This window comes from Papaver somniferum, chromosome 10 (genome assembly GCF_003573695.1).
Source record: "Papaver somniferum cultivar HN1 chromosome 10, ASM357369v1, whole genome shotgun sequence".
Classification (NCBI taxonomy): Eukaryota; Viridiplantae; Streptophyta; class Magnoliopsida; order Ranunculales; family Papaveraceae; genus Papaver; species Papaver somniferum.
In genome coordinates, this window is record NC_039367.1 from 40,269,917 (window position 1) to 40,282,067 (window position 12,151).

Consider the following 12,151-nt stretch of genomic DNA (forward strand, 5'->3'; position numbering starts at 1 on the left):
ATATCGACTTGAGTCGGATTGATATTTCATTAACGATAATTTTTCCAAGGCATGAGATTGGGATCAAAATTTTCTTGTGTAGTTTTGAGAGTAGATTAGAGAAAATAATTATTGAATTTACAACCGTTAGAAGTAGTGGAATCCGAAATCCAAGTCCTATCTCTCTTCATCTTGTTACCGTATTGTGCACATATATTATAATTTTTAGTTTTTTTATTTATTAAGTCTAAAATCAAAATCTTTAAAAAGTCCGAGCGAACGATACTCTACTTACCACTGTAAAAACTACATCACGTACCCGTTTGCATACTTGAGTGAGTTAAGTTCTAAAGTCGGTTATGTATGTTTACATACTCATATACAAATATATGTATATAATAAGGAATGCAATCTTTGCAAACCGTTACTATAATGTTATGAATTGATTCGAGTGAATCAAAACTAATTTTGCTTCAATTGTGTCTTGTATACTTCTATGAGAATATAAACAATTGAACAACTCGATAACTAGTTTCATTTGAGTCATTTGAACTAGTTGTGGTTAAGATGAACAAGGTTGATATGAAAGTGTTCATATGGCTAACTTCGGTTAGCTATTGTTGAGCCAACCAAGTGTACACGTTTAGATACGGTTACATATATCTAAATGAAGGTACACTTCATTTGTGTGTAACAAGCTACGACAATCTAATGGTTGAAATATATTAGCTTGAATCTAATCAGGTTTTCATCTAACGGTAAATATTGAATGCTTTGTTACTAAGGTAGCATTGATTGCGAACCCTGATTTGAAGACTATATAAGGGAGAACTCTAGCAACTGGGAAACCTAATCCCCACACCTCATGTGTGATACTAGTTGCGACTAGAGTCGATTCTCCTTTAACCTAGGTTTTTCCTAAAACCATTATAGGTTAACGACTTAAAGACTTCATTGGGATTCTGAAGCCAAACCCAACAATTTTCTCTGTAGTTGCGTGTTCCGATCTTACTTTGTTCTATCGTATTGAGTACTATCTTCTCTAAGATTTGCTCGAGATTTAATCTCCTATAGGAAAGATAAAAAAGATCACAAAGCTCTTCGTCTCATTCTTTGTGATTCCACAATATCTTGTTCCGCTGCCATACGATTAAGACTATTGTGAGGTGATTGATATTACTAGGCTGTTCTTCGGAAATATAAGTCTGGTGTATCAATTGGTTCATGTTCACCTTGATTTATCAAAAGACGGAACAAAAACTCGTAGTATTTCTATGGGAGACAGATATATATATTCAATAGACTTTTCGGTGTGAGACAGATTTGTTTATCAAGTCTTCGACTTTGGGTCGTAGCAACTCTTAGTTGTGGGTGAGATCATCTAAGGGAATCAAGTGCGTGGAGTCCTGCTGGGATTCAAAGGCGTAAGGAAACTGTACCTTAATCAGCATGAGATTGGTTAGGGCTCAACTACATTCCAGTACGAAGTTAACTTGTAATAGGCTAGAGTCTGTATCGGCTTAATACAATGTGGTGTTCAAATATGGACTAGGTCCTAGGGTTTTTCTTCATTTGCGGTTTCCTAGTTAACAAAATTTCTGGTGTCTGTGTTATTTCTTTTCCGCATTATATTTTATATATAATTGAAATATTACAGGTTGTGCGTAGTTCAATCAATTGGTGAATCCAACCTTTGGTTGTTGATTGAAATTGATTGACGCTTGGATATTGGTCTTTGATACTATCCAAGTTATTTCTCATATTAATCCGGCTCACAGATTTCTATATGTTTGATTGCAGATTGATTTGATAAATTGAGATATAACTCTTGGATGTATTTTCCTTGATTGAGTCTGACTGTCTAGTTGATTCTCTTGGAAATATATTGGATTTAGTCCATATAGATTTCCTAAACGAAATGTTGGGTGTGGTTGTTAGACCCCCGCTTTTTCAAGAAATTTAATCTTGGGAGAGATTTGAGAAAATGGGAGATTAGGGAGAGAATAATTCTCATGGCGACAATCAACCTTCAGCCTCTTATAATTTTTGGAAAAGGGATGAAGTAACTTTATGCACCAAAAAATTGGAGTATCCGAATGAGTTTCTTTAGTAAGAGATAAATCGGTGAAATTGTATAGTAGAATATGAATGAGTTCGTCATGAGAACATTGTTGAATATGAACTCTTGAAAAGAAAGAGGGAAGCAATGGATGAGAGGAATAAGAGGAAAAGAGGATGATGAAGAAGTTATGTGGAACAACAATCGAAAGCAATAGAAAGCGATTCTAAGAAGAAGAGGAGAACATGATGGATGAGGAGGAAGATCTCAAAGTGGTTCTGAATCATAAGATCAAAGGAAGAAAAGATAGGGGGAGGCTGAATATGCATTGTATGAACAATACTTAGCCGAGAAAGACAATCTTCGCATCTTTGGAAGAATCATGAAAGAAAGAATGAATGTAGATTATGATGAAGAAATTGTTGATGAAAATGGGAGAGTGTTGATGTTGGTGAAAAGATGGGAGGGGAGAATGTGGATGAAAAAAGTGATGAGAACGGAATCTATGAGAGCCCAGCATCTTTTGGAAGTGAATACAATACATGCAACGGGGATGAAGACAACTACAATGAGGATGATGAAGATTAGTCATCCATAGAGCATCAAAAAGATCGAAATGGGAAAACTTGGTATTTTTCTTAGACAAGGTTTAACATATCTTTTTGATGTTTGTTATTCACTTTATTGTTAAAATTTCAGGATTTACTGATAGTTTTTCTGGGATAGATATTACAGACGGCTTATTTTGATTTTGGGCTTGGTTTAAGAGGTAGTTGGAATGTATAGGTTGTCTAGTCTTTTTAGAAATTTTCATGTAATGGGGTTGATAGTTTTTTTATTGATGATATCTCTGAACTGATAATTCAGATTACTAGTTCACATTTCTCGATAGCATTGTTAATGGCTTTCGGATGCGGGGTTGGATTCGCAAAACTATCAGATTTATGCATATGTTTGATCTTTTTGGATACAAAATATAGATGATGATAAATTGGTAGATTTTAATGTTGATATTAGATGGGAAGAACAAAGATCGATCAAACTTGTTAGAATTTGTTTGATGAATTTGATTGAAACTAGTCTGCATTTTAGGAAAAATTTGGGGGAAAAAATGCTTACATCATGGTGACAGAGAAGAACTGTTCGATAGTATAAGTAATACCTGGTCTTTGTTGATCATCCTCTTATGTATAACTCTTCTTTAAAAGATACCCCCTCTGTTTCTGGAAAAGTGTTACTTTCACTTTTTCAATTTAGCCTAAAAATAGGCCAAACTAAAAAAAATGAAAGTCTCTTTTCCAGAAACGGAGTAGTATAAGGTTAAAATATCCTTGATTCAAGGAGGTAAAAAGAAAACGTTAATTGAAAATTCTTTAAGACATTGATCTCAAATTAGATATAACTATCCGTTAATAACAATGGATTCTTGTGACTATTATGTTTATATCCTCTATGGAAACCTCTGAAACTAGAGGATTACTTAAAGTATGTCAATATAACTACTGCATGTGTTACCTTTCATGTTCCCATTAATTTTTTTGTTAAAACCTAAAAAAAAAAAAAAAAAGACATAGGTGGCCTAAATTATAGGTTTTTTCCGGGGTCTCGTTGGAGATACTTTATGAAGCAATTTTGAGTCTCTAACTCCTCAATCGTCTATGAGGAGCAATATCGTCGAGAAATTTCATCAAATTAATAGTAAGGTACAATCTAAAATTTGAGGATTTATACACCGTAATAGAAGATTTATGATGTGCTAAATGTTTCATCACACGGAAAAACTTCTATCGCACGATATAAGTTAAGTCGCTGAACAATTAAGATTTAGTTGCGACCAAACTTGTGTCATTTGACGGCTACATCCAAGGGTAGATCCAACGGCTAGAGTACTTTAGCTTACCCAAATTTTTCAGAAAGATAGAGAACATTCTACTAACTGGTGCAAGAATGTTTATTCTCAAAGATTCATTATTTGTAATGGAGAAAGCGTAAAGGTTAGCATAGTAAAACAATGTCAAGTTATATAAATGTTGACGTTCTTGATTTTTAAGTAACTCTTAAGGTTTTTTTAATGTTCAAACTAAGTTGTTTCCAAAGAAAACACCTACGTTGATTCTCAATTTACATCGTTATATTAGACAACGGGTAGCTTGATCCTTAAGAAACCTCACTTCGTAAGTAATAGTAGCACTATTAAGATTTACTTCTTTAAGTAAAACTTGAGCTTAATTAACCATCAGACGTCGGCCAAGTTGGCCAGGAGATTGAAGTTATAATAAGGTCCGTGAATCGAGTTTCCTTTCTAAAGTTTGGAGATGTCATCAGAATTCCTCTCATGTATCCAAAATTTCTAGCCTAATGGCTAAGCAAATCTCATTCTCCTAGGAATAACAATAGTAATATTTACAACCATATGTAAACCTCTTCTTTGTTTTAGAGGTAAGGTTCATGTCCCTTCCTGTTCAGTTTTCTTTATCTTTGATGGACAAAAGCGTTATTTTTGGGTTGCAGAAAGAACAAGAAAAATAATATATCGCATGTAAACCATTTGCTTGTTCCTCAAGCAATATATTTGTCACAAACAACATTGTTAAGATTCACAGTCGTAAGTAACACTGTAACATATTTCTGAAAGTATTAAACTTGTTAAGAATATCAGTATTTAGATTTACTATCATAGGTAATTTTCTAGAAATATTCCATAAGTGTCCACTTGCCATACATAGCACAATCATGCTTCTGAAGATATGTAAAAATCCAGCATATTTCAGGAACCATAAAAGCTCGGATGGTTCAGAAACATAAAAGGAAGGTTCCGGAAACATGTATGTAACATTTTCATCTGTTTACCACAATTACGAAATGTATTACATAATGGGTATGGTTCTGGAACCAAACTGATTTTGGTTTCTGAACCTCTAAAAGGTGGTTCCGGAACCTAAGGCTTATGCGAAAATCTCATAGTTGCTGAGCTTGGAATTCTTACACTCTACTTACACGACACCTTAGCTACCAAACTTGGATCAATAAAACACTTATGTAGCAACTCATTACCTCTATGTCCTTGACTAAAGGATAAATTCGGATCTAACAAAATAAATCTAACCAATTCACATAAAGGTATAATATCTAAATACCGTTTCGATATTACTGCAGTCAATTGATTATTCTTGAGTTCTTCGTCTTCGAAACTTCAGTCTTCACGTGGGTAACTGGATGACGATAGATTTTAAACTCGATAGCCTAAACTTGACAAACTAGACTTATGTAATCACAAGATATATTTTTTCATCTAACATTGGCAAATTTCAAACTTGACATGTCAAACGTCCATAAAGGTCTACAAAGCAATGCATTACCAATCCCCCTTTTGTCGATTTCAGTGACAAACCTTCTTGCGTATAGACTTTACGGGTATGGAAGTTCAGCCCATACACCATATAACTTGTCTTCAACGCTCTCATAATGTCTTCATATCATATGTGCATTGATAAAACTTGATAGCTAACTTTTCTCCGCGTTGTTTCTCCCTCTTATTTGTTATCATCTCGAAGTACTGCAAAACAATTGTGTTGCGAACATAATCAAAGATGAAGATTTAGAATTGGATCCCCTTTTGCTCACCGATCTTGACAAAAAAATCACAGTCAGTAATGAGTTCAAAAGATCAACAACAACTCGATCAAAAAGGAAAAGTTTCCTTTCTACTTCACTGATTTTGATCCTAAAATGTTTCTGTTTTGAACAAATTTTTTTTTGAGAAACATTTCCAAAAGAAAAAAAAAACAATCGATAAGGTACCCTGTTTTTTTGGTACCCACAAAAAAAAGTGCCCCCGACATATTGAAATTTGTTGAAGTGCGGTCACAGTTAGTTTTTCCATCCAGTGTTAGTTAAGACTAGATTACTTTGCATATTTACCCTTTATTATCGCCACATTGATTTTCTACATCACTTTTCAGGTTCGTCGAGTCTGGTTCGGGATCGTTATACCGCTTTCAGGTTCGTTATATCAATTCCCCAAAAGGGTTCATCATTCCCAAGTGTTTTTGGGTTTTTGGTTGGTGGAAGATCGACCTTCTACATTATTTTTCAGGTTCGTCTAGTCCGGTTCATATCGTTACACCGCTTTTAGGTTCGTCGAGCCCGGTTCAGGATTGTTACACCGCTTTCAAAATCGTCGAATCATTTACTGTCCCCACCAAAGAGATGTAATTCGGGGGTAAATAAGACTTTTAATTGGAAAGATAATTACCACCCAACGCTTAACTGGACGGAATCTACTTTTAAATAAAACACGGTACTTTAACAAAGTTTCAAAAAACAAGGATAATGGTTTTTGTGGGTTTTTCAACATAGCGGTACTTTATCAAAACCCTCAAAACAAAAGTTTGGTTATCCCCCAATTCTTGGGTAAAACCCTCAAAACAAAAGTTTGGTTATCCCCCAATTCTTGGGTGTATTGATGTGCATTTGCCTAGTGTTGGCGCTCGATAAAGACATGCGCAGACTAAGAACTTTAGCCTCCGTCCCGTTACCAACCTTGTCTGGTATCCGCTTCTATTAGACATCTACTTCACTGGATCAGTTTGGAGGTACGGGTTTCCTCCACCCCCACTCTGTTGCAGGTGAAACTTCATCGACGGATCAATGAAATGTAATTTTCATCTCAAGGCAAAAGAAGGAGAAATATAAAAAGATGTGGAAAAGTGAAGTGGAAAGGAAAAAGGAGGAGAATTTTGCTTTAATTGGAGAGGGGAAATCTTTGATTTATAGTAGCAAGGAAAAGTGACTTGCGTGAAAAGTGTGTGGATGGGTCTGCTTATCTGTAAATGTTTTGCCACGGAAGTGTTAATATGATTCTCTAGGCTCTACTTCCTAGATCTCCTTGGAAATCGTCCTGATGACATTCTCACTCTTCTAAGCTGAATATCTCAGCTGTTGCACCAAACTGAAAGAGAACTACAATCTGTATAAAATCCTAAATATCAAATTGTTGTCATTGATGAAAAACTCAGAAGTTCACAGCTTGGCAGTTCTCCATTTAAAATAGAAGATTGAGAAACAATTGGAGAAGACCCACCTGCTGATTTACTCCACCAACCATAAATAACAATTTACATGAAAAATACTCACAAATGCACCTGTTGAAACTTCTGTCCGTGTCTTTATTTTCATTTATTTGGTTTCAGGACTCCGGCACATAATACATGATTTTGTTTTCGACCAAGGAATCAGCTTTTGCTTTGAGAATAATTCAAGATCACCAAGTTCTATGCTTTGTGATTCTTTGCCATAGCATCAACGTCCAGTTCAACTGCAATCACGGGAGAGTCTTTTTGCATACTGTAATGACTGCACAAGGTTTAGGAGAAAGCAATAAAATGCAATGTCAACAAATATTTCTCAACAGTCATCATATAAAAAGCGAATTAAATTTGTCCAAGATACTAAGATGCAATATCATATCATAATTCAAGACAGTGCATTACCTGTTCTGGACAGGTCCATGGTCCACAGCTGATCGCAGACAGTATATGACTCTGCCAACAATATCTGTCATAGGTACGGGGCCAAATGTTCGACTGTCCTTAGCTTCCTGTCCAACGAAACAAATTTTAGAGATGCAGTCAGTCACATGCAGAAGTTGAAAACGTATCTTATAAAATATATGGGGGTTTGAAAATCTAACCCCTTTAAGTCGGTCTAATGTGCCAACCAGTTTTACAGAAGAACTGCGCAGATTTACTTCTTAAACAGCAGCAATTTACTTACTAATCGGAAAGCTTATATAACTAAGGATAAGATTTGGAAATGTGCCCAATCGTTTAAAAGAAACGTTGTTGGTACTAAAAATTATCTGTGATCATCTATACATAACAAATAAGAGAATAAAATATACCTTGCCCTTCAGAGCTTCATTATCAGACAACACCCAACACTCATCCTTCTCAAGAATAAACGGTTCCTCTTTCTCAACAGTAGATACCATTTCATACCCTTCCACGGCTGCCAATCTTCTAACCAGGTGGCTGTCCGTTTTTTCTGGGTCCTTTAACACAACAACATCTCCAACAAAAACACGCCTACAATAGAAACATATATATACAGTAAAAAGCTAGCATAGCTCAAATACATCCACATACAGAAGTATAGTAAAGGTTTGAGATGTGAAACGCAAGATAGTTAACATGGGGTGCATTTGAAACATATAACCTCGATACCTCCGAACACAAATAATGAATAAAAAAATTTAAGAATAAATCCAGTTAGCAATGTGCTAAGGCTTCTAAAAGGGCTTTATGATAGAAATCAGGGATGCTCAGTTCACTTGGTTTGCATATGTAAGGAGAAGCTATGCCTAATAGGCAGACAACTAAAGTTGTAGCTAGGAATCATAAATATGAATATTTTCTATCTACAGATGAAGTCGAGCTATAATTAAGTAAGCAAAAAAATTTGAAGTTCCGACCAAAATAGACAAAAATCATTGTTTAACACATCTCTATTACGTTGGATCTGAAACTGCTAGATGCCGAACAAGAAGTGTTCCCCCCTGCTCTGCTATAGTTGGAGCCATCTCTTTTCCTTTAGTCCAGTGCAAGTATGTCATTTTCCCCTGGAACAGATGCTTCCAAACAGTATCGCCTACTTCTCTGTCGCTGATTTGACCTACTTGATAGCTCTGCGCTAGAACAAGACTTGATAAGGAAATCGCCTCAACGACAAAAAGTAAGTACCACATATCTTGATTGATGAAGGAACTGTGCAAGCAAATTATCACGTAGAACCAAACAGAAACGAAGACACGGCATAAAGTGAATGAAATTCTCTCCAGAAACCTACTAAAACAAATCCTTGTAGAGATAATAACTATCATTATGTGCAAAATAGAACTTTCGTTCTATGCTTCAAAAAAAAAAAACCCTTTCATTCTCATGATTTTTTACAAACTATAATCATTACAGCCCTTGAACTCGCACTGAAAACTCAGAAAATGAAAGTCTCGACAGGATGATTGGGTTTCAATTAGCTATATTGGGGGATTCTACGCCGCCAAAGGGTTCAAAGAACATGTACTCGGGAACAAGCTGGTAAAGATCCGAGTGGAAGTGGTGGCAGATTTTTGATAAGTGATCCATTTGATACTCCCATGGTGTAGGTTTTCCAGATCTGGCCACTTGGAATTTCAAAAAAGTGCGCCAGAATTTGCTACAGTTAATATTTTGGTGAGGTGTCAAAGAAAATTGGTGAGCAATACTGAGATTAGCTAAGTAATCTTAAAAAGCTATAGAAAGTTACACTTCCCCATCTCCGCCAAAGACCTAAATTTGTAAACTGGATTTCTTTGTCTGAGCTAGAAGAGCAACAACTTCAGATTGTTCATGCATAGAGTTACCTTCAGGTGTGATAACCAAAATAGAGGTTCTCATTGTTACATTTCATTTTTAGAAAAATTACTTATCTTCTTGCCATCAAGCAGTAATTTAAGCAGCCTTCAGCTGATGTAGTGTCGTGTATCTCTTGTCTTAGGAGGAAATTTACGTGTGAGAGTATGTGTCCTAAATTATTGGCCACCAGTCATTAAGCTATAGGGATGCTTCCGGAAACAAAGAATCGGCGGCACGACAGCAGGTTATCAAGAATCAAATCAAGAAGACAACAAGATAATACATAAAAATAAGCAGGTATCAAAGAGGACCATTGTGGATCATCAACAGAACACCATAGTTCAACAACAAAAGAAATGGGCAAAGTTGCCATGAAAGAAAAGAAAAAAAAAAAAACACCCACACAAAGAAAATGGTGAACTAAAAAGTGACAACGTAAACCCATATTAGAATACATCACATAGAGACCAAGAAAGCAACATATCAGAAAATCAAGAACCAGCATTGAGAAAATCCATCATTAACCTATTCACACTATTAATATGAAGAAACAGGATTATCCCCAAATGAAAATGAAGAAAAATAGAGAATCAAAACAAAACAGACCTAAATATGGCAGAAGAAAAAGCCTCAAAGCTAGAAAATTGATAAACGTCTTCCAATTGTTTATGCATCAGCCATCAAGTACTTTAAAGGTTTATTCAATATTGAGGTTCTTACTTTCAGTCACATTTCATTTTCAAGATTTTAATTAATCCTGTGCACTTAAACACAGCAGTGTAACTTCAAAAAAGTATAAAGCTGATGTAGTCTCTCATGTCTTGGCAGGAGGTTTAAGTGCACGTTGTGTTTTTTTTTTCTCAATTTTGGGGGCATTATGCTATACTGATATTTGTAAAAGCAAATAATATAGCAGCACAGACAACAATAGGCAAGAGCCGAGGTGAAAAATCTACATGATAAGAAGATTATACAATAAACAGATTCGAAAGGAGACCATTGTGGAATTCATCCACACAACACTTTAGCTCCCCAATATAAGAGAAACGAGAGAACTAAAACAATCCATGAAAAGTAAAAACACAAACGAAATGAAAAACCAAAAGGTAAACCAATAAAGGAACATATCATATAGAAATCAACAAAGAAACATACTAAGAAAACCTATAAATCCATGAACAAAACCCATCACCGACACATTCACACCCAACATTCTCATTAACAAGAGAGAATACCCGCGAAATTAGTGCACACAGAACATCAAAAAGGTATCGTTTTTATTGAACATTTTAGAAATCTCAAATCACATATCATAAAAACTAAAAAAAAGTTTACACCTTTCTCAATTACCATACCAAAATCAACACAAACAAATCACAAAAAAAAGCCTATCCTAGAAAACAATCAGCAAATAAATCTATCCAGAATAAACAAACCCCCACCCAAAAAAAAAGATCCCAAATTTCTGCACAATCAATCAAACCCAGATGTGGAACGAGAGAGAAGTGAATGACTAACCTTCCAACTTAGAGAAAGAGAGTACTCAAACTTGCGTGCTATGTATCTACACCATGTCGATAAGGAAACCATTGTAACAACAACAGAAAGCTAAAGCCTTTGACAACAAGAACCCAAAATCTATGGCAGCATCAGCTTCTTAATAAACCCTTATAAGTTTGTAAATGTCTCACTGACACAAGTTCAATTTTTTAAAGAGGGGTTTTTAAGGGTTTTGTTTTAGCTGATGAGTCTGTGACCTAAACACAGGCGAAAATGCTTTAGTAGTTCAGTTTAGTCTTTAGACTTCAGTTTTCCCCTTTTGAGATATGCATATATGTTGTTTTACCGATGTTGGATTAGATTCACATTGCTAACAATCTATACCGTTCAGTTAGTTGACCTCGAAAAAGTCAAATTCGTAAACAGTAATGTACACCTTTGATATGTGTTTGCTAGGAGGAGTTTAGAGTCTAGCCAGAGGAATCATAGTAGTAAGCCTTGAAAGCCTAACTCTCAAATTTTCTCTGCAACCCTTTGCAAATGCCATCTCTTGCAACCTTCGATCTATTTTCAAGACTTTTTACACTTTGATTGACATGTGTTACATTTACTTTACCATTTCAATTAAACATTCAAAGTTACCACCAAACCAATATTTCAGATCCTATTTTTTTAAACCTCATACATCACATTAACCTTAACTGGAATTCTTACAAGATTACAATCAACACGGGAAAGAGTCAATTCATCACAACCGAAATCAACATCTGCACTTACATCATTCCTTGCAAGGAAATTCTAGCTAATCGCATTAACCATCTTCAACATATTACCAAAAAAGAATTTCATCAACACCATAACATTGTTTCAAGAAAGACAACTCCCATACTTACAACAGAAATACTTCTAAAGTTCATAAAAACAAGATAATGAGAACCACTACTCGATCCGGCCGATTTACACCAACATCATCACACAGAACAGGAAAAACTTACCAGCAACAAGAGGACTAGTCTCAAGAATCAATAAGAATTTTTGTTGAAAAACTTGCTAATTATCTTTAGGCTTGAGAACAAACTTAAAGACACCAGTTTGTCTGATTCTATGGAGACATCTACCCAGAATCCTCGTCCTCATCTTCATCGTGACTTCCAAAACCCTCTCCCTCTGCATCGTCTCCTTCATCGCTATCACTGGATGCAGCAGGACCATACCCATATGT

The 12,151-nt window shown here is 35.4% G+C and overlaps 1 protein-coding gene across 1 annotated transcript; it reads right to left on the minus strand.

Annotated features, from left to right (window-relative positions):
- Positions 1–6,994: 6,994 nt before the first annotated feature.
- LOC113319584 lies at positions 6,995–11,233 on the minus strand. The gene is made up of 5 exons (XM_026567837.1): positions 10,948–11,233; positions 8,551–8,723; positions 7,941–8,124; positions 7,531–7,637; positions 6,995–7,393 (listed from the first exon to the last, which is right to left on the minus strand). Exons 1-5 carry the CDS (start codon positions 11,017–11,019, stop codon positions 7,312–7,314), a joined length of 618 nt encoding a protein of 205 aa, XP_026423622.1. The 5' UTR covers positions 11,020–11,233; the 3' UTR covers positions 6,995–7,311.
- Positions 11,234–12,151: the final 918 nt, after the last annotated feature.

What these genes read in the sequence shown, in the direction of transcription:
- LOC113319584 (XM_026567837.1), bottom strand. Translation starts at nt 11,019, where the DNA reads ATGGTTTCCTTATCGACATGGTGTAGATACATAGCACGCAAGTTTGAG. An exon ending in CTCTTTCTCTAAGTTGGAAG is followed by an intron (nt 8,724 to 10,947) that starts GTTAGTCATTCA and finishes GTTCTAGCGCAG; the next exon opens with AGCTATCAAGTAGGTCAAAT. An exon ending in CTAGCAGTTTCAGATCCAAC is followed by an intron (nt 8,125 to 8,550) that starts GTAATAGAGATG and finishes TTTCTATTGTAG; the next exon opens with GCGTGTTTTTGTTGGAGATG.